General features: G+C 47.9%; 1 protein-coding gene across 17 annotated transcripts in view; it reads right to left on the bottom strand.

Moving 5' to 3' along the window:
• Nucleotides 1-22,944, bottom strand: part of KALRN (kalirin RhoGEF kinase) — a 656,868-nt gene that overhangs the window by 198,794 nt on the left and 435,130 nt on the right. For all 17 annotated transcript variants that reach the window (XM_059391106.1, XM_059391108.1, XM_059391110.1 and 14 more), the window contains 6 exons: nucleotides 21,390-21,482; nucleotides 16,842-16,953; nucleotides 14,867-15,057; nucleotides 14,330-14,431; nucleotides 12,654-12,796; nucleotides 9,486-9,588 (listed from right to left, as the gene is read on the bottom strand). In XM_059391106.1, coding sequence (XP_059247089.1) covers nucleotides 9,486-9,588; nucleotides 12,654-12,796; nucleotides 14,330-14,431; nucleotides 14,867-15,057; nucleotides 16,842-16,953; nucleotides 21,390-21,482 — 744 coding nt within the window. The remainder of the gene's footprint in view (nucleotides 1-9,485; nucleotides 9,589-12,653; nucleotides 12,797-14,329; nucleotides 14,432-14,866; nucleotides 15,058-16,841; nucleotides 16,954-21,389; nucleotides 21,483-22,944) is intronic.

Genomic DNA, 22,944 nt, shown 5'->3' with positions numbered 1-22,944 from the left:
TGATGAATTTGTGAGATAAAAAGGTGGCATCCATCAAAACCCTGAGGAAAAGAAAAGATGATGCATTTTTCATCTCCTCTGGTGCTCACTAAATCAAGTCTTCAAATGTATGTAAGTCAGTGACAGCAAATAGCAAATGAAACTTTTTAAACCCCATTCCCGCATCTCAAAGAGGAGCTAGCAGGAGATAGGAGACAGACACAGTGAGAGCTAGAGGCTTTTTTTCTTTCCAGTACATCATCAGGTTGTACTGATATAAGCCCTTGCCACTGGTACAGGCTGAGAGCAGTGTTCAGGGGGCACTCACTAAGCATTCCACGGCCAGCATCACTAGGGGCCATGCAGATTAGAGGAATGGCTCTCCCGAGCTTGGAGTCAGTGTGTGTATCTCCCTGCAATTACCAAGTTCAAACAGAGCCAAGGAGAGCATTAAAAAAAGGACAGGAGATGAACATTCTAAACTGGGAAGACTCAACTTGCAGCCCTTACATCTGGGGAGGCTGAACACTGCCCCCCAACCCTGATACACAGTACGGTCAGGGCCACATTGGGGGGAAGAATGGACAAACGGAGAGGTAGGGCTGAGGGTCTGCCTGAAATGAGGGAAAGGATGCCTCTCACAGGTCTCCTGTGCATAGTTCTGCATCTTCTTCTGGCAGTTTTTTCTCAATAGGAAGAGCGATCAGGGCAGAAATGGGTCACTGGCCCTCAGAAGGCATCTCCTGCTTACCACCCCAGGGACAGGACTGAAGCCAAAGTCCCATCTGCACTGGCTCCTTAGAGAGGGCCACTATGGGGGGCACTCACACAGGCTTCTCTTGACAAGGCCCTGCTTTTTGGCAGTAAGGATCCCTTACCTCACTCCAGTGCCATAGATCCTGAGACACACATGCGCCCATTCTGTCTACTACACAGCACTGATCGTGGCACACAGGTGGGCGGCAGCTATCAGCCATGAGGAAGCAACACTCAGCTGACAGGCAGCTGAACCCCAAGCAACCATTTCTGATCTAAACTCAAGACCAAGAAACAGGGTAACAGTTACCCATTTCCTACCCAACTGACTTTTCCCAAGAATCCCACGCTGTGGCCCCAGAAAACCTACGGCATGCTTTCACGGCTCTGGGTAGCTCCAGCTAAAAGCACAACCACCACTTCAAGGCCCTCTTCCTCAGCTCCACCCATTCTAGGTTCATGGCTGTGGCTCCAAATACGCATTTCCAGCAACATTTCTGCTTGACTTTTCTGGAAGAGTTAATTTTCTTACCTGCTGGGAGGGCTCACCACCAGACATCGTACTCTGGTGTCACTGCTAGTCATCCACAACCTCAGCTTGCTAAGAGCAATATTTCTCATAGCCTGTGTCCCTTACCATTAGTTTTATTTATTTTTTAAAATATTTTATTTATTTATTTGAGAGAGAGAGCAGAGCAAGAGAGAGAGAGAGCACACATGTGGTGGGGGAGGGACGGAAGGAGAGGAAGAAACAGGCTCCCCTGCTTGAGCAGGGAGCCCCATGTGGGGCTCAGTCCCAGGACCCTGAGATCACTACCTGAGGCAAAGGCAGACGCTTAAACTGAGCCACCCAGGCACCCCTACCATTAGCTTTAAAAAGGCATTCACAGACATTCTGTCCTGTACTGAAAGAGCCTTTTAACTGACACAGAAGAACAAAAAGACAAGTGGTATGCCAAGAGGTCTGTGCAGAACACTCCAGTAAATCCTTGCTCTGAGAGCTGTCACTTTTCTCTCTGTGCCCTCGGCCCCCCAACCTGGGCCATCTCCCCTCTCATGCCCCTCCTCCCGACCAGGAGGTGTCCAGCGGGAGGCATACTCACTTGGGTCTTGTTTGCCTTGGACTGTCGCCAGCTAATCCACTTTAACATCTTGGCTTCCTCTCAAATTTGCTTTCTCCTTCCACCAAGGTTTTTAAAAACAGAGTTCATTTTATGCCCGGCGGCGGCAGGACTCACTGCTCCCAGGCAGCTGGGAGGCAGGGATCAGCCTTGTCACAATTCAGTGCTCATTGCCAAGCTCCCAGAGCCCAACCAAGAAGTTGCCTTGAGAGGCCTGTAGACTCTGTCTAGGGCAGGATCCCTCTCCCACCAAGGCCACTCTGTGAGTCACAAGTTTTTGGTATCAAAGAGTCTGTGATAGGACCTGGTACTTAAAGGAAAGAAGTTATCTTTCCCTTTGGAAAGAAGATTATTTTTCCCTGCTCTGCCCCATGCCAGCCCCAGAGGTGCTCAGCTGAGCTCTGGAACCACTGTGCAATTCCCTAGGGTCATCACAGATTGGCCAGGGCCAGGGCAGGGGGTATAGAGGCTGTCAGAGAAGCGGGTAACAATAGTTGTTTTTGCTTACAAGGTTCTGAAAGTTAAATGATCAGGGTCACTACAAAAGTATTATGTTTTAATCCAATTTAACAGGCAGGAGATTAAGCTGGGGTTCAGTCCTAGGTCTGTCATTAACTAACCGGCTTTACGACTCTGAGCAAGTCACTTTGTTTCTTTTAAACATGTCCATGATGGCAGAGGGACAGATGAGCTCTAAAATTCCTTTCTTCCCTGAGCGTCTATGTCTCCAAGGTCCAAACTCACCCCTATTCAGATCGGGCCTGTGGCCGCCCCAGCTGCTACCACACACAGATCTGATCTACTGGCAAATCACCTTTTGCAGTTCCCCTATTTCTGTGACAGATCTCTGGGCCCCATTGCTTCTAGAACTGAGGAGATGCCCTGTGGCTGCCGAGCTCTCAGCATCCTCAGGGCACTTCTGGGCTCTTCTCCGTGAAATCTGCCCATGCCCAGCGAGCGACTCATGGGCTGCTGTCACTTATGAAACTTAATTGCTTTTCCAGATGATTGGCAACTTTCAAAGTGGGTCTCTCCAGGCAGCTTTTTAAGCCATGGGCCAGCAATCAAAATAGTAAAATAGCGCCATCATGATTTTGCCCCGTGAGCCCAGGTTGGGTTTCCCAGCAAAGTGTATTTCACACTGGTTGGTCAGGTGCAACAGCTGGAAGCCGTCATTTATTTGAGGAACTTCTCATTTAGAGGAAAATCTGCGACCTCAACTCCTCATATTTTATGGTTTGTTCTGAAAAGCCAGCACATTGCTACTGTGTTGAATGCTGCTTAGGAGAGGACTAAGCAGTGTTTCTGGGGAAGCAGGAGATCCCTTGCTGGGCCTTGTTCACCACTGCCTGTCCGCCCCCCCGCCCCCACACCAGTCCCCACACCCCCACCACAGGTACTGGACTAAGAACAAAAGCTATTTTCCAACCTAGTCCTTGGCTTGGGTTATTCAGAACGCTGTGGAGAAAACCACCATTTGCACTGAAAATCTGAAAGTGGAGATGGCATTTTTCCCACTTTAGAGTGACTAGCGAGTCTTGAGCACAATCAGGATGCCTCTACCTAGGATGCATATGGCAATTCTGACCCACGACCTGCTGTCGAGATGGGCCATGTCTGAATCTCAGGACCACTCAGCTGATAAAGTCAAGTTTAGGTTTCTGACACAGACTCTCCCAGACCTGGTAACTGAAGGACAATGATATACTGCTCTCGTTTATTTAGGGGCTAGAAAGTGTTTTGTTACTAGATAGGATGTAACATGAATCTCTCCCTATAAAGAAATATTTTAGGGCCCTCAGGTCCCACTGAGACAAAGGGCAGGGTAGCAGAAGTGCCAGGGATCGCCCTATCACATCTTCTTTTGCTTCTAGTAGAGAACATTTAATGGGCTGGATCTCCTGCGGGGGTTCCTCTGCTCCAGTGACACAGCTGTCTCAGCTAACAAGCTGTCCTAGTCATGTTCTGGAGACTCAGCCTTGGGGGGTGGAGGGGATACCATCCTGATGGTTTTTAAGAATTTGTCAAACAAACAATACTACCTTGTGTGAACTGAAAGCATGTTCATTAGTCCTGACACTGCTGAATTGCCACATTTCCAGATGTCTGGTTATCTCTTCAGAGGCAAAACCCAGTGATCTGTGGGCCCTTAACACTCTAGGAAGCCTGTTGTCCATTTTCTTGCATGGGAGTGGCTGGTGGTAACCCACATGGGGACCCATCACACATCTCCTATGCTCCAGACACTCCTTCCTGCAGAGTCATTGCATGACGGCAGGGTCTGGGCAGAACTTTCTCTGACTACAGCTCTTACACCCAGTGGCTTGCTAAGTGCTCTCAAGGTGCAGGCGTCAGGATTACCAAATTCTGATAAATGAGATGAGGGTCTAGGAAAGCCTATTCTCAGAAGGCTCCCACAGCTGGGCTGCTCCATCACTTTTTATAGCTATCCTCTGTAGGCATCCTCTGACTCTCCCCTTAGCTGGGCCCTCACTGTTTCTAAGCTGAGCCTTCCCTACCAATCAGCGAAACGACATTTTGGCCAGGATCCACTAAAGCGATTTGACCGTACGGTTTAAAAACTATTAAATTCGATCCTGAAATCTCCGGGCTTCTTTACACAGCTCCCTGTCCCCCTTCAGCACATTGCCAGTATCAGGCCACCTTGTATCTTAGATCACATTAGCTTGTTACAGAAATTCTTCGCTTAAAACACAGTCAGCCCCGGAATAGTCAAGGGATATTTTTTTGCCCTTAGAATTTTTATAGAGAATAGTATCTGCAACTCAATTTCATTTCAACTTCCTTGTCTTCAGCCTGGACGTGTCTAGAAATTCATAGTAATGTTTTGATGGAGAGTATCTCTGCTAGGATGGGTTTGTAGTGTTCAATTCAATAAGTATTTATGGGGCACGCCCAGCATGCCTACCCTAAATGGTAAACAGATGCACAGGGACCGGCACGGTGCAGGTGGCTGCTTCTGGACTATTAGCTGGAAATTATATGGCAGATATCCATCATGTTAAACAAGATTTTCTAACTGCCGCCACATTACTCAGGCTCACTTCCTTAGAATTCTATAACTCTGTATCTCTTTGAAGTATGGTTACAAAGTCGCATCGCTTCATAATACACAAACAGGCAAAACTCTCTACAGTGCCCAGGGGAGCAGGAGCACAATTTTGGGCAGAGAGAAAGGGTCTTAGAGCCCAATCGAACAAAGCAAGTACACCCCTTTGCTTTCACAGCAATAAGACTTTTGCATGTGACAGGTACAAGGGAGAGTTCAAACATGCAGAACCACTGAGGGTTAAGCCAAAGCAACTTGGGAGAAAGTGATTAATGCTAGTTCCTGAAGTGCCCATGCTGGTTTTGTCAGCATTTAATGAAGAACTAGGAATTAAAAAAAAAAAAATTTTTTTAAAGATTTTATTATTTGACACAGAGAGACACAGTTAGAGAAGGAACACGAGCAGGGGGGAGTGGGAGAGGGAAGAAGCAGACCTCCAGCCCAGCAGGGAGCCCGATGCAGAGCTTGATCCCCAGGGTCCTGGTATCCGGACCCATGTAGAACACCTATGCTAACAGCTGAGCCACCCAGGCAGCCCAGAACTAGGAATTTTAGACAGATTCTTCATCATAGACAGATTCACAAGGCAAGGAAACCACCCCCAGATCCTCTGCTCTAGAGAAAAGGGGCTGGACATTGGTCTTCTTCCCTCAATCTTATCTTTCTAGCAAGAATTGGGATGAAGCCATAAAAGATATGTTTATCTGATAAAGCTGGGAGATGTGGCTGATATGCTGGAATGCCAGGATGGAACTAAACAGGAGAAAATCCAGTCGATACCAAGTATCCCAACACTCAGGTTATTAAAATCAGCTGTGCCACCTGAAAGCAGGCATGGAGAGCTCAAGAGCCAACACCAAATACCCCTAGCACACAGGTACCATGGCAGGGACGAAGCTGGGCATAACAGCCCTGGAACAAGAAGTGGTACTCGTACTAGTTGGATCACTACCTCCAGGCTTAGGAATGGTTCTGGAGGCCTCACTTAATAGATTATTCCACACTGAAGGAAACCCAGAGGAAGGCAGCCAGGATATGGGAGGGCATGCAAATACATTAATACAAGGAACAGCTGCAGAAACTGAGGACTTCTGGACAGGAGATTAAGAGAGAAGACAAAATAACCATCTTCAAATATTTCTAGCCCAGGGGTTGCCATTGGCCCAAGATGGTACAGCTTGGGGATTACAATGAATACTTGACAATATTTAACTAGTAAAATGAACCATGAGCCAATGCTCACAATGAATATCTAGGTTTTAGACTCTAAGGGGCCAGCAGGTAGAAAGAGGAGTGGAGTGGCTCTGTTTATAGACAGCTGAGTTAAGGCTAACTCCCTCAGGGTGTAGTGCAGAAAAGAACCGGCTGACAGCTAGCTAATGAAGGAAGAGAGCAGAACTCTACCCAAGAAGTAGATCCTCACAGCTCGTTAAGTAATTGTGTTCTCTTATTCAGAGAGTCTGAACTTTGGTTTTTCCCTCAGCTAATGGTGGGAAATTAACCCTTACTGCATGTTGAACAGGTGCCAAGCAAATGTGTTTGTCTTGCAGACAGGAAAATTAAGGTGCAGTAACTCACACAACAGGACACAGAGGGTAACCGCCAGAGCTGGGTTTGAACCTGGGTGTGCCCAAACTCCTTCCACCCACCACAGCACACGAAATACACACAAAGTGATCGGAGAGGTGCCCTAGGGCCCTGCAGCTCCTCAAGTGGGTCTGCCATGGCTCTTTTATGGTGACATTTTCCCCATCTGCCAGCACAGCAGTGCCACTGTTCTAGTTCCTCTGGATTAGAAGAGGAAGACTGGGGTCTTTTCTAGAAACCTATTGTTAGGATGGCCCTGATCCCTGCAAAGGGACTCTGCCCTATTCCCCCACCCCCACCCCACAGCTGCCCCTGTTTGCCCTTCTCTTGAATATGGCTTGGTTTCCCGGAACCAGCCCATTTTTGTTACCCTGCTGATCTTCAGAGTCTGTTCACCTGACCACTTGGAAACCAACAGAGAACAGTCTCCCGGTCTTCCAGTACAGTTAGGGGAAAAGGTAACACTGTGGAGAACATCTCTGAACTCGAAGATACCACTTCCTGGCTTGCCCCGATAAAGGGGAAAATAGGAGAAGGACACTGCCCTATTATCACTGTTCTGTGTCAGAAAAGTAAGAACATTCTAAATCATAGTGCGTGGTCACAGACAGGCCCTCTACTACTACTTCTAGGTGGATTTTTCCGGTTTTCTTTATAGAACACAGAATCTTCTCATCATCTCCAGACCCCACTGCCCATGTTTCCCAGGGCCTGAGAAGGAAGTTGGGGGCTCCTGTTCCCAACAAGCCAGATTCTCCAGCTGACTAAAGCTTTCTGCTTGGAGGTAAGGAAACTGCTAGGGTTCTTGAGCATATTTAAAAATACAACGTCTGTATATATCTGGCTGCTTTCAGACCAGCTGTTTTAGCTGCTTCCTGATTTCTGGAACTTCCTGAGATCAGGGACTGTGTTCCCTCTGTTCATTCATCCCACAAGGCTTTCCTGAGCCTCTGTGTGTGCTGCAGGCCAGGGACAGCAGTGAAGCAGACAGACGACCCTGCCCTCATCAAGTCTTAATGGCCTGGCTAGAGAGACACACATCGAACAAGAATTACACAAATAAGGATTCACATTCAACAAATAGCCCACATCTCTCTACGGTACCCAGCACAGAGCTTGGCACGTGGTGGGTGCTTTTTCAAGAATAATGTGACTCATGTTTTTGTGGAATGTGGAGAAAGACTGACCAGCTGAGTTCATCTTAGCGTTGGGAGCACAATGCATTGACCTTTGGAGTGAGAGAAAAGCATGACAGTGAAGCAGAATGATCTGGGTTCTAGTTCCTGCTTTTCCACGAACTTGCATTTTTCCTGGGTGGGTCACTCAGTTTCTGGGACTAAGTTTCCTTATTTGTAGAATAATATGTAAGTAATCAGGATTCTTCACAAATCGTGACATGCCTGCCATCGGAAGTGTTCTCATCTAGCCTCACTTACCTTGCCAGAAGACAAGGAATGGCTGGAGCCCAGGACAGGACACATGGCTCCAGCACAGGGGTCTCTAAGTCAGGGCTGTGGGAAGATGCAGTAGCAGTAGGAAGGGCCAGAACCCCTAGACCATGAGACTAAGAGGCTCTCTCTGAACATGGGAAACATTGTATTTTGCTTCCCACCCACTGACTGTTTAAAAAGAAACACTCATTCATAGGATATTCTAGGTTACATTTCTAAACAACAGATCAGAGGAGAAAGGAAAGTACAGGAATAGTTTTCTTTGTATGTTTTTACAAGTAGAAAAAAACAATTTTCCATCCACTCTGATAGTCAAAAATGGCTTAGAAACTTGAAGGCAGGACATCAGACAGAATTACCTCAGAATTACCTCGAATGTTCTTGAATACTAATCTAGAGTGTGACTTAGCACCGTGATCTTGGAAGGTCTGGGGCACAGTCTTTTATTTATTTTTTATTACCCCAGTAAGGAAAAAAAATTAGGAAAAATCCTAATGAATGCAGATCATCTTAAAAAAAAAAAAAAAAAAACCCATAACGAAGCAAGGACACAGCCTATTGCCTGAGGCTGAAGGACTAGACCAATACACTAGGTCTTGAAAGACTAGGGCCAAATCCATCTTTGGAAATCCATCCCTTCATTCACAAAATCACTAACATGTAGCAAAAGATCATCTCATACTCAATGACCCTGGGGTAAGCAAATGAAAGTAGGGTCGGAGACTAAAATCTTCCCATCCCTGCTGCAAATTTAGACAGCTGAATTCTTTCCCTGACTTGAACAAATACACTGGGTTTCTTTGCTACCTTCTCTTTTCTTGTACTCTCCTTCAGAGCTCCTACTTTCTGCTTACTTGCTCCAAAATATGAGAGACCAAGTGACCAGGCTTTCTGGCAAAGACTACTACATCCCTCCCAGCTGCTTCCCACAACACCTCTTGGTCCTCTGCCTCTCAGGAACTAAGCCCCAACACTCTGGCCAGAGGAAGGCATAGTTTCCACTGGAACCCCTTCAGAGAGGAGGCTCCTATCAACCAGCATCTCTGTGGCCATTTGCCATCACATTGGCCTTGGTCTAACTTCAGATAAGCTGGTTCAGTTATTATAAATATGAGCCAGTCACAGCCACTAAGGTCTCAGGAAACTATCCCAGCCTCAGGGGTCCTGAGGTCCAGCCTCCCAGGAGGCAGAGCTGCCCAAGCAGCCCAGGCAGGGCATCTCCAGAGGACAGGAGACCCAGACCTTCTCACCCTTCCCCCTTGGCACACCCTCGTCACTTCTGCTAACTCTCGTGACGGGGGAGTTCTGGCTGATCACCTGGTCTTCTCTCCCCTCAGACAACATCTCCACACTGTGACATACCTCCTCCAGCCCTGCTCTTCCCACTCTGGCTGGCACAGATAGACAACTGCTCCTGAGGTTAGCCTCCATAGTGGGAGAAGTTCCTCTGGGGGTAATTCTCCAGGGGTGGTTAAGCCAACAAGAAGTCTTAGGGGAAGGAAGCTAGGGACACTGTCCTACCTTGTCACTGTCCACTGTATTCTGAGAGGTCCTAGAGGCGATGGAGATGGTATCTGGCTGGCTGCTTCCATCCCCTTGGCTGTCAACATCCTCCACTCCGTCCCTGCAGGAAGAAGAGAAAAAAAACAGGGGTGGGGGTGGGGGGAAACCACTGTGGGTTTAGAGCACACAAGGATTTCCAGCTGGGCTGGCAGAGCAGAGCCTCGGCACTTTCTAGCAGGGATTTATCTAAAATTATCCCACTAAAGGGAGCAGGCCTCTGTGATTTTCAAAGATGTCGCCTCTTGTACTTAAAAAGGTCACAGTCCCTATGCTGATAGCTGAGCATGAAATGGCCCCTCCATGACTCCTCTGGCCCATGGAACAGAGAAGGTGATGATGTATTTATTTTTTTTACTGGCAATCGGTCTAAAACGTGCAGTTGGAAGAGGTCCATTCCGCTTAAAACTGAGGCTTTGACCCAGCTGACTGGGTGATGGCCCACAATCCAGAGTTCAAGGTATTTAAATAGTTTTTCTGCATGCTGAAAGAAGATGGGGGCTAGTTTATAGCTGGCCTATAAAGAAAACAGAACTTTTTTTTCCTTTTGACTTGTGTTTCTCCTGATTAAGAAAATGACACGAGATATTGCTTCCAGGGGCAATAATCTTTGGGAAGTTGCTGATGTTGGAGGCTCAACTCCTGGGTATGGAGGAAGAGATTACTTCCTTCATTTTGGTGGGTCTTGTGGGTCTTGTGCTGTTTGTGATGACTTCTTATCAACACAGAAGGCCAAGGCACCATCGCGAAGACCCCAGATTGCACAGCAGCTTCCTCAGTCAGCTGTGTTCCTGAGCACCTGGTGAGATAAGCTCCGAGTGCGCTCCTGGCAAGCAGAGCCCCTCCTGGGCCACTGGACCAATGTCTCACTCACACAGCCCTTCGATTCTCCAGCATGAGAATTAGGTCTCAATCCCACACTGAATCCATAGCCAGGGCCGAGGGTGATTAGGTGCCTGGGAACTGGTGAAGGCTGAACAGTCCGTGTTGGGAAAAACTGAAGGAGATATGGGCCAGGACTTGGATAAATGAACACGAAGAGGGCCGGCTCTTCCCACGGAGGCTTATGAAAGTCCCACTTCTGATGCTGCTTTGATAGAGGTCATGGCGTTAGGAACGGGCTGCCTGAGGGTAACACTGCGTGGGCAAAAGGCCCCATATAACAAGTTGCCTCCCAGAGTCTCAACAATCACATCTGGTGTATCTGGACACGTGTGTGCAGGTGAGCATGCATGTGACCCATGTGTATATACACAGTAGCTCCTAGTCACAAAAGGGTCTCCTCCTACCTAGACGACTTCGAGGTCAATGGCCTTCTCACCACCACTTGCAGGGCTGGGAAAGGCCAACTTATTTTAATAATATAAGCCACACATTCGTAGGAAGGAAGAGCTGCAGTAAAACGAAATTATGTGATGCATTTCAAAACCAAGAATAAAGGCCTCTTAGATCATGTGCTGTTTTAGATATCTGGGCTGCAGCTCCCCACCATTTGCCTATAGTTGAGCATTGGCTGTATGTGGTGCTTCCCACCCTTCTGGCCCAGTGTGGGCCCTTCTGGTCCACTGCAGATGAAGCCAGCTCTGGGGGCGTTGGGGAGCCCATCCAGGAGTGGGGGTGGCATTCTCCAAGCCAATTCACTCCTCCGCACACTCTGTCCCCACCTCCTGGGAGCTGAGCTAATGAAAAGACAGGCAGCCTGGACTGTTTTCCGCAGACTCTGCCCAGGGTTTCACTCTCTTATTTCAGGACAGTGACAGAGAAATGGTGGGAGGCATTTTCAAGAGAAGTCCATCTCACGATCTACAGATGTTCAGAAAATGGCTGCTTCCCAGACTTGAGCCAGCCTCACCTAAATGTCCATCCTGCGTGCTCCTGGACATTGAGTTCCTAGACCATTTCCTCTCTATCTTCTTTATTGAAGCAGGGGCTTCCTGAAGAAGAGCGGGATCCTAGAGCTAAACTAAGTCTGGCCCTCCCCCGGACTCTGGCCATGGGTAACTGAAATGAAAATACCCCCTCCTCCAATGCAGCCCTGATTTGTCCTTCCAGCACTGAGCGGTGACCTTTTCCTGGCCACGCAGGTCTTAGGGCTTCCATCCCGTGGAGGTGTTTCTCCCTACCTCAGTCACACCCTTCTTCGGGCTATCAACTCCCTTTGTACTAATGCTGCTACTCCGCAGGTCCTCAGGTCCATGCATCCTGGCTGGCACCAGAAGGTCAACTAGGGATTTAGTCCATTCAGGAATAGGAAAGGCAAGGAAAGGCAAGCCTGTTACTGCCAATGACCATCACCCCCAGAACTCTGTTTTCTTTCTTCTTCTTTTTTTTTTTTTCCAGTATTGACATGATGTTTTTATATGCTCTCTTTTGAAGTGCCCTTTAAGAGAGTCCTTGTAGGTGACTGTCACATGGAGATTTGCGTCACTGAGTCACCTCAGACACTGAGGATATCTTCCACCAGTGTAGGGCAAATGGGGTGACGAAGGTACCAGAGAGGTGAAGATACAAAACCTCAGTCCCCTTTTTCCCAATCACCTTGCTTATCTCAGGTAACTGAAGGTGAGGACTCGGGGGGGACAGAAGAGCTGCACCGACAATCCCATCACACCAAGCCCCTGCTCTAACCCCATATAAAACTTCCATACTGCCTAATCAGTCCCCTCATGGCCTACCTCCCTCTCAAAGCCTTCCCTGGACTCGCCTATGTAGTGCTCACCTAAAGCCCCTTCTCAATGAATTTTTACAGCATTTACTGTCTCTATGGGCGGTACTGGTCCTTTGAGTCTAACTATTCCATGTGTGAGATAAAACCACTAGAGGGTTCTCGAGGCTAAGGGCCCATCGTGTGCTTCCCCTTCTCTTCTCCGAGCACCTAGCAGTGTCTGTGAAAGACGAGGTGCTCAGTGCAGCCCTGCTGAATGCAACTGACAGTGACTGGTGAGATGCTCAGAAAGGACTCCTCATCTTAGTATATGTGCTGCCGAAGCGAGCACGGAGACTCCTCATCTTAAACGGGACTTCATGGAGAGGGGCACCAACGGCAGACTGTACCGCCCCTATGGGAGCAGAGGGAGATCCCACTCCCACTCCTGGAGCCTGTGAGGTAGGGGGAGAGATGCTGGTTACCTCTTACTATTGTTCCTCTGTTTGGCTGGTGTTTTGGGGAGTTGAATCGGCTCCTTTAAAGCTCCTTTCAGGTGAATGATCCTTTCTTGAATCACCTCTCGAATGTTCTTGATCCACTCCTGCTTGGTTTCTATGTTGGAGGCCTGGAGTACCACAGAGAGAAAGAGTAAATACCCTATCTCCTTTTGCCATGCCTAAAACAGTTCTCCATCCTTGTCCTGCAGGCTTATCCCATTATTTTCAAGGACACAAAATGTTTGAAGAGCTCATTTCTCATTTTACATGCATGACTCTTCAATCTAAAGGACACACTCCTTCAACTACTAGAATGGGGCTAAGACTGCAATACTCAATACAGACTTGTACAGGAGTGATTGTCAAAGTATTTAATACTCTGTATGGCAATGACCAATACTGACATCGGCGCTGGGGCACCTGGCTGGCTCAGTTGGTTGTCTGCCTTTGGCTCGGGGCATGATCTCGAGGTCCTGGGATGGAGCCCTGTGTCAGGCTCCCTACTTAGTGAGAGTCTGCTTCTCTCTCTCCCTCTGCCCCTCCCTGCTGCTTATGGTCTTTCTCTCTCAAGTACATAAAAATCTTCTAAAAACATACTGCCACCTGTCTGGGGCTGGAGCCTATGGAGAAGTCCCATGCTGGGGCAGGGATGAACACATCAGTTGCTAGAGGCTGGGGAGATCTGGGCAGCACTAGGAGGTGTAGCAAGGGGGTATCTGAAGGCAGTGGCTATTTACCAAGTGGTACAAATCCATGCCAGCACATTTAAACCCTAGTATGGCTACATACATAGGTCTGCGCTGATGGAAAGTCAGTGCCAGGAGTTTAGTCTTATAAACATGTTCACTGAAGGCACTTGTACCATTTCGTGAATCTCTAGTTTGTCTTTGTGGAATTGTTTTCAGGTCATTCTGTCTCATGGCAGCTAGAGCTGGGCGACAATTTAGAGGGAACAATGTGAAGAATTTGTCACAGTCGTACTACCTCTTCCAGGGTGGCAGCCACCCCAATAAACAAATGTCTGGTGGGAGCCCAGTCCGCAGGACCCCTTCTCGGTTCGATGCATGTTACCACAAGCCCCGAATCCCAAGCTGTGTGTGCTCTGGAGAGCTGGAATGACTCCTTAAGGCTGTCATCTGGCGAAGAGCTCTTTCTCAGCACTCCTTTCAATCAACACAGTTGCCAAGCTAGCGTGATTTACTAGAGCTCTAGAACCCAAGTTCCTGGAGGATGAGTCCATCTCTCATACTTAGTTACAAGCAGCCCTGGGCAGAATACCTTCTATGTAGGTGTTCAAGAAAAAGCATTGGATGGATGTGGAACAAATCAAGGTACTTTTTGTCAAAAGGTCAGTTGTCCTTGCCCTTGAAGGGGACATAAGGACAGAACATACTAAAGTGGGCCCTGCTGAGACAGCTCAGCTGGCTGTTCCCTGCCTTTTTCCCTCTAGGTGCACAGGAGGGGAAGGACTTAGGAGACCACCCATCTTTGAGATTTCAGGCCTACTTCCATGACAGAACTTGGTTTTTAATACCCGTGGGCTACTGCCCTCCCTGTGGAGTCTCCAGGCCCCAGCTTTCAAGAAGAAGATGCTGCCGCCCTCTGCCTTCCACCTGCTACCCGCAACCCTGCGCCCTTGGCTGGCTGGGAGCAGTACTTACCTTCAGTACTGTTTTATTGTCTGAGGAGGGGGTGCGCCCAGACCACAAGGCGAATTTGCAGGGATCACCTTCTACGTGCTCGGTCACACCCAGCTCTGAGGTCTGTAGACAGGAAATGCCTGTGAGAGGCGGGGAAGGGGAGGGCAGTGGGGAACTTAGGGCTGGGGTGGGAAGGGAAAGGCAACAAAGAGGAGAGGACCGAGGGAGGGGCTTCTGTCAATCAAACTTCAACAGACTGGCCGCTTCTGTCTTCTACCTGGGATGAAAGGACCTACAGGCGCCTGCCAGATCAGCAGGTGGCAGGGAGGGAGGGTGAAGAGGGAGGTACTAAATGTAGACAGCAAGAAGACCGTTGAGTTCTAAAATGCAGAAGGGGGAGTCGAGGGGGGCAGCTTTCCAAATAGGAGGTCTTTTCATTGTCCAGGATGGTTTTGGTGTGGCTCCAGGGGAGAGATGAGCTGAGTGTTCCAGAGCCCTTTCTGCCCCAGGGCTCTACCACAACCGGGAGACTTGTCTGACCCCACCTGCCCCACCTACCAGTAGCTTGTTCTTGTAAACATATTTCGTGTGTCCTGAAGAGTCCTTGATCTCCTTGCTAAAAACCAAGGAGATCTCAAAGAGGAACAAGTGCCGCTCCCGCCCCTTCCGGATCAGTGACTTTGGGTCCCACACTTGGAAGGCATCCTGGAGAATCAGCTCTCCCTGCACATCCAGGTTCTCGTCGAACCCTGAAAGACACCGTTTCAGCTCTGTGGAGTTTCTCTAGCACCACTTGGGGGCCATGTTCCACTCCTGTAGCAGAAAGGTTTCCCCGAGGAGCCCTCTGCTCCCACAATGAGAGGAATCCCCTCTCAGCGGATTCCTGAGCCTCCTCAAAACTTGAGGAGAGAACTCTAGGGAACAGCGAGCAGATCCCCCTTCCTGTGCCCAGTCTCCTACACATAACCAGGATTGGCGGCATCTCCGCATGGGCTGGCACCTCCCGCAAGGGCAAACCCCATGTACCCCTCTTCCTATAGCTTCCCACCCACTCAGAGCACTGGGTGGGGCTGCAGGTAAGCACTGCAGGATAGGGGAGGACCCTTGACTCCACTTTATTTGGCACTGTTCATTTCTTTTATTCCATTCCTACGACTCTTCCCTTTGATGGCTCCTAAACAGTGCGGTGCACGTGCCTTGAACAGTCACATTTATTCCTCTTTAAATTTTAACAAAGGTTCTGAAACTTAGTATGCATAAGAATTACCCAAAGAGCTGGTCAAAACCCAGATTCCTACCCACCCTTGCCCTGCAGGGAGACTGGGAAACTGGGATTCATTAGCTGTCAGGTGGAGCCCAGGAATCTGTGTTCCGACAAGCTCCCAGGTGTTGCTATTGCTGGTCCTCAGACCTTACTTGGAGCAACTAGATTCAGAACAGGGCAGGGACCAGCTGGAGGAGAAGGGTGCTTGCAGGGGAGGACACCCAGGGCTGGGGACAAGGATGGGTGCCAACAGAACAGAGTGGAGAAATTGTGGCAAGAGGAGTATGTTCAGATGGCTAGTGCTCAGTCCGGAGAAGGTTACCAGGGCTCAACTGCACAGAAAACTCCAGCCTCCTCTGCTCAGAGTGGCCCAGGAAGTGGGGAGACCAGATGGAGCCTTCTAGACGGAGGGTGGGGACAGAAGGTGGGGAGGAGAAAATACAGGTCTGCAGACTTGCAGCAGAGGGCACTCCTGTCCCTCAGCACCTGTTTGCCAGGCCAGACTGGGATGCCGAGTCTGAGCTCCTCTCACAAGCCCACCCTGGCTTGGCTGATCTGCATGTCTGTTCTGCAGAGGTAAGAGCACTGTATTGGAGTCTCACTCTACCCAGTCTCTGGGTCCCAAGAGCATGGTTCCCATGGACTACATGTACTTAGGCAAAGTCCTCTCAGGTCTGTCTGGCTGGACTTTTCTCACCTGCTAGGAGGGGCATTAGGTACACACTGGTGTGTACCTAATGCCACTGAGCTGTACACTTAAAAATGGTTAAATGGCAAGTTTTATGTTATGTATATTTTATTGCAATAGAAAGAAGAAGGGCATAAGGCTGGAGACCATGGGGGCACGTGCGTGTGCGTGTGTGTGTGTGTGTATTTACAAGTACGCAGGATTTCTACTCATTTTGGTGATCAACACAATGCTAGTGCCAAGCAGATGAACAGGACTGCTGTGGGGCAGGGCTCTAGCACATGTTGGGTGAGGAAGATAGCCTGTGCTAGACCACCTCACACGCAGCAAGTTGTCTACGTACCTGAAACAACTTGGTCCTACCAGGAGGCAGGTATTGGTCGAGCTGGCCCCTGTGGAGCTCCTCTCACACCTCCTGAGGTCCAATGCCCTGAAGACCCATGCCCTCCACTTGCCATTTCTCCTCTCTTCCAGCCTTGCCCTTTGCCTAACTTCATGCCACTTCCCTCCCACGAAATAAGCTCCCTGGTCTTAGGAAAGGAAGAGGCTCCCCTAGACAGGCTGGGAGGACCGACAGCTACCTTCCAGCATGCTGACATGCATGGCATCATTGGCTTTCTTTGGGACACTGAGCATCACCTCCAGGCCATCCTTGAGCTCCCCCTTTCCTTCTTCACAGCAAGTTAAAAGTTCCTGGGGGGAAAAGTCCAGACACAATTAGAACCATTTATCCCAGCTTCCCCACCCTCCCACCACCTAACCCACCAAGGTGACTATAGACCAGCTTCATTCTCTGTAATGGTTCCCTCTAAGCTATAAGGAGCTATAAACTATGAGGGTGGGATGTTTTCTCCAAAGAATTCAACCACAATTTTTTCCGAGACTGAACTTCCACGGCTCCATCTAACCTAAACTAACTCAATTCAACCCAACTCTTAAATGCCCAGCACTGGAAGTCAGCAATCTAGGGCATTCTCTTTCACTTGGTTCCCCTCCTGGAGAAGGGAGGACTCCTGGCACAGCACACAAACAGAGGGTCAGTAGTGTGGAATCACAAAGAGAAGACAACAGGTATGCAAAGAATGCACAGTGCTCATTTGTCCCTGCACGCCTACGGCTGCCATCATGTTTATTTACATCCCTCTGCTGCCTAAATGCTGACTTGCACCATACTGGAAGCAACCTGGGGTTACAGACATTATAGGTTTACAGGGTTTCAGAGTTATAAAATATTTTTGGATCAAATAAGTCAGGAGTTCCTAACCTGAGATTGGTAGATGGGATTCTGGACTAGTCCTTTTTGAATCTTAAATCTAGACTCCAAGTCCCATATTCCATCTGCCATACCAACCCTGTCCCCCATGACCTCCATCACACTGAGACTTCCCAGAGCATGCCCTCTCTTATTCCTCATTGAAGACTAGGTTATTATTATCTCCATAAAAGACATATAGTATCTGCTTTATGGAGAAAAGAGAATTTTCAACTTTCTTAAAAATTATAAAGACCATTTAAAATAATTTTCCCCAACCCAGAGGAATGTCGGCTTTCATTTTTCCTATGAGGATTACTGTAAATTTTGCTCATTTTGATATGGGGAAAGAAACGGGTAACAGATCTGCAAATCATATGCTCTCCTTCTAGAGGGTAGGGGGAGTCAGGTATGGGTGGATGGGTAAGATGGCCTTCCAGGAAAGAAAGAAGTTGACCAGATAAAATCTTGTGAACATGTTAATGTCAGACCTTCCAGCAAATAAACTAATGGTACTAGCTAGCTGGCAGGAGAGTCCTTATCTATGGAATGCTTCCAGTAGAATAGATTCTTGTGGTAACAAAAACCTGAATCTATGGCTTTAGGGGCATAGCTCCCGGTAAAGTATTACAGATATTATGCTACTATCTGAGTAAGAAGTTAGTATATTTCATAAACAAAATGGTTCTCTTCGGGGTAAATGATCCGATACAACATACACCATTGAGAAGGTCTATATGTTGGTCTGAGCCACAGTACCTCCTGAAGTTCCAAGAAAGGACTTGGAGCTGTTGGTGGTCCTAGACTTCTCTGTGCTTTATCTCTGCCTTGGGATTATTTGTATCCTTGACATTATTAGTCAAGCTTTATACTTGGTAAGGGATCTGATTACTGAGCATCTGACATGAACATTCAATCCTTCATGTCATCTCAGATACATTCCCTTATGAAGAAGGGAGTGCTGAGTGTCCAAAGGAGAGATGAACTACTTTGAGCATGTTTGGGAGGGAGAAGTGATCCGTTCTCAGCTCTGTCCTTGGTTGCAGCCAGTATAACAGGAAAAAATTGTTCAGAAACCTGCATTTACTTATACCAACCTGAAGTTCTCTGATTCTCCCATCCCTTCCCTAATTTTTGCCCTCCTGACCTTGTTCTCATATATCCTCAAAGGAATTTCTAGGCAGAAGCACAAGAGCCAAATATGAAATAGGATTCAGTGTGCAACAGAAAACACTAATTGGTTAGACAACCCCCGCCCATCCCCCAGCCCCCAAAGCAGTGTGGCAAGTCCTCTAATCAGCTAGCAAAGCCAGAAAGTTCTTTGTTATAGTTGATATTAAGGAGAAGCCTCCACATTTAATTTAGACTCCAAAAGGATAGCTGTAGCAGATTTACAGGGAGAATATTGAACAGCAACTGACATACAGTTTTTATTTTCATGCAACACCCAAAGTGAGGAGCCCCAGAGGACACTAATAATTAAATATCAATATATTTGGAATAAAACTGTCTTTAATGAGAGAATAAATCCCACATTATTTATTTATAGTAAAAGCTCAGCAAACTATTTTTCTTTTACTCAGCGGGTACTCTGCTATGAGCACATTTATGAGTCCTAATCACCTTAGTAAGTCCTTTTTCCCCAATAATTTTACAACTTCTCCACAGTCCAATTCCCACTATTTCGTTTTTTCCCCTTCTCAGTTACCTGCACAATCATTTCTTCCTAAGACACCCAATTACAGAATGAAGGCCTAGCACCCACCCCTCCCATCGCCCAAAACAAAATACAGGGCGGCCTGTCCACCCTCCCATCCTTCTCCTGTGTGTGTCACAAGACTATCCTGGAAACCTCAGCCCCGTGGAATTCAAAGGGAGAGGTGAAAAGCTATCTTTCTCTTAGAACTGGATCTTACTTATTTAAGGCACTAGCAGTGTGTATGGGTGAGTTTCTGTTTTGTTTTACTTTTTAATTTATAGCCCCACTGACTCCTGAAAAGGCTTTGCAATACTTACATTTCATAACCACAAAATTGAATTTTAAAGTGTTCTGGTACAAGAAGAATCATGAAAGGGTCAAGCATTAAATGGGCTAGGGAAGGAGAGGATGATTATACACAGAAATCTGGGTTAAGGACAAAGTAGAAACAATATAGTCATTGTAGTCATTGTAACAGGACTCAAGGCTAATTATCTGCTAGTCAAAGGTGAAGAAGGAGCGAAAGCTCTTGCGATTTACAGGTAGAGGGCACACCAACAATTTTGGAAAGAATACCTGTACCCCACTCTGAGGTCCTATGAGAGTTTTGTGAGTCTTTATACAAGGAACTTGAAAAAACAAAGAGGACATCTTTGTAAGCAATTCTGTTAAAACAGTCAAGGTGCTCTGCACATTGTTACTTCTCACACGAGGCCTCAGTAAAGGCCAAGGGCAGGATGCCGCGAGGTAATTCTCTAAGGCATCTCTGCAGGGCTGGTGACTTGAGTGCCTGGAAGCAGAAGCCCAAAAAGTCTCTTCTTAGAGATAAGGCAAGAGGAATTTGAAGGTGGAGGCCAGAAGGACCATAGGGGGGTGGGAGGGACTAGTCCGTATCCTGACACAGAATGGGGAAGAGGCCCTGCTCTTATCCTGGAACCACATGGCTAAGCAGGGAGACCCCTGCCCTATGGGGCAGGGGCCACACTCCAGCATGAGTAGAAACCTAGGTTTGAAACTAGACTGGTTTTTAGGCTCCGTTAAGCTAGAACATATGAGACTCCACAAGCACCTCTACACGTGAGTTGAATTTCAGCAGATTTTCTCTGGAAATACACTACTTAGAAGACGCCTCTTGCTACCCCGATGTCCTCTGCATTTGAGGAGCCACTAGCAAAATAATTAAACTTAGGGAAAACCCAACCCTTATCCCTTGAGAACTGGTATACACTGGCGTTACATAATTGCTTGTAATACTGATTTTCCAGGCTTTCTGTGGGGGAAATGCCATCTTTTCAGATGGCTAGTATATCTTTCCTTAAGAAGAATCAACCCAAATTACCTAGTATTTCATATCATTTGGTTATTTAAGTTTTAAAGAGAATATTTTGGAGAAAATCTGAATCTTTTGCTTGGCTCCAAAAGAACCCTTACCTAACATATGGGCTCCTCCAGACACAAGAGTGCCATTGTGGGTTTTTTTTTTTTTTTTTAATCTATTTGACAGAGAGAGATCACAAGTAGGTAGAGAGGGAGAGAGAGAGAGAGAGGGAGGGAGGAGGAAGCAGGCTCCCGCCTAGCAGAGAGCCTGATGCAGGACTCGATCCCAGGATCCTGAGATCATGACCTGAGCTGAAGGCAGAGGCTTAACCCACTGAGCCACCCAGGCAGCCCGCCATTGTGTTTTAATCTGCACTGTTTGAGGGTTTTCTCTTAGAAACCTCATAGTCTTGACAGAGATTAAGGCAATGGTAGGTGCTATCCTGGGCCTCTATTGCCTATGTAGACTGGCACTGCCCTGAAGACCTTGACTCCTGATCCTATCAGAAGCAGGGGCCACTAGGAGGAATCTGCCAGGGCAGCCAAGTGAGGCTCCACGTGTCAGCCAGTGCCCCTGGTGACAACTGCTCTAAGTTGTGCAGTGGTGGGCAGGTGTGGAAAGAGTCATTCCTGTTCTCATGTCTCCTCTGTTCCCCATCAAATTAGCACCCAGAATTTCCTGGGATAGTTTATGCAGTCTGGGAGGCAGCAAAGCCAGTGGATTTCATCTCTGAAGTTTTGCTCTAGGTGGAGGCGAGGTCTTGAGGGGGAAGCTGTCCATCCCATCCTTTGGCAAAGCTGGGCCTCCCCGGACCCGGTTGGTAGTTTGGGAGGGGGTGACACAGAGGAGAGGGCAGGTACCTTCAGGAGCAGTTGGTACTTGGTGATCCTCTGGACAGGCTTGATTAGGTAAGAAGAGATGGAGTTGGCCAGACCATGCCGCTGCTGTATCTCCTGCAGGGGTGACAATGGGCGCCATTACACACAGAGGGGTGGGTGTGTGCACGTGTGCATGTGCGTGTGCGTGTGTGTGTGTGAGTGTGTGTGTGTGTGTGTTTGGGAGGAAGTAGGCAAGGTGAGAAGAAATTAAAAAAAGGGTAGACAATTATGAGGAACTGTTCTTTGATGGGGAGAGAAACAAGAGAGACCCAGATGAATGCATAAATAGTGGAAAGGAGAAATGGCAAAAGGGGAGAGAAAGCAGATTTGTGTGAGAGAAATGGAGATGAAGAAGACATGGGGAAGGATAACAGTGGCAAAAGGAAGTCAGGAGAGCAATAATAAACAGAGTGGGGCAGAATTAAGGGGAATAAACCCAGAGCAGAGGCACTCACAGGGGGACAGCAGGACGATGAGAACAAGGGGAGGCAGACAGCGGGGCTTGGAGGTCTACGTCCATGGCTCCTGAGTCTTTATCTCCTTACAATAGCTCGAGGGCAGATCTCCTTTCCACCCTCTTCCTCTCCACCTTAAACCACCCCAGCATGGAGTGCCCTCTGCATTCCCTGCAACTTTCTTATTGTGACCCATGATACCTCCCTCATTCCTCAGTCCCCCCTCACCACCCCCCACACCAGGCCAGAGACGGTGGAGTCCCTGTTAATTGTTTTAATTTGTGTTATCCCTGGTGACAAGTCTTTCCTCTCCACACCATTTGTGCCCAGGCTACGGCCATGACCTCCAGCTGCAGTTTGGGCCTCTAGCCTCTTTTTAGTCCATTTTCCATCTTGCCTCCAAAATGACCTCCCACTCCCCAAGGTGTAGGCACTGTGAAGGGCAGCGAAGGGCCCACGTGGTTCCCTGCCTCAATGGCCTTACACCCCAGGTGGCTGCGAACACCCATGCACATAAAAAATAGCAACAAAGGAGATGCACAGAGAGGAATGGCTAGTCCAAGAGTGGCAGATGGCTCAGGAGAGATAAAGTCTTCACCTGAGGTTCAGAAGATAGCTGGGAGTTGGGGGGGAGGGAAGGGGAAGTGCAAAGCTGGATAAATGACATTCTACAAACAGAAAACATGTTTTAAAAGTCCACAGGAAAGAATCACTGTGGATTTAGTGATAATGGGGACCATGCAGAATGGTACAGAGCATGCACACCTAGAGACCAGAAAAAAATGAAAAATACAGTTAGATAAACAAAGTATATTTAGGTCATTGATGGCACTGAGCTAGATGAAAAAAAATCAGGATTTTGGTGGTGAGTTTCTCAATAGTAAAGTATTGTAGATCTTAAATAGAAGAAAAACACGGTGAAAGCACTCTTTCAGAGGGGGTCATATAAGCCTCATAGCAGGCGTGGAGGTGGGGGTATAGAGGCAGAGGGAGTAGTGAGGAGGTTACTGAACAATCCCTAGGATGCAAACATGGAGTTGCCACGTGATCTAGCAATTCTACTCCTAGTGATATGCCCAAGA

The sequence above is a fragment of the Mustela nigripes genome, chromosome 2 (genome assembly GCF_022355385.1).
Source record: "Mustela nigripes isolate SB6536 chromosome 2, MUSNIG.SB6536, whole genome shotgun sequence".
NCBI lineage: Eukaryota > Metazoa > Chordata > Mammalia > Carnivora > Mustelidae > Mustela > Mustela nigripes.
The sequence above is the reverse complement of the archived record's forward strand: the minus strand, read 5'-3'. Positions and strand labels throughout refer to the sequence as shown.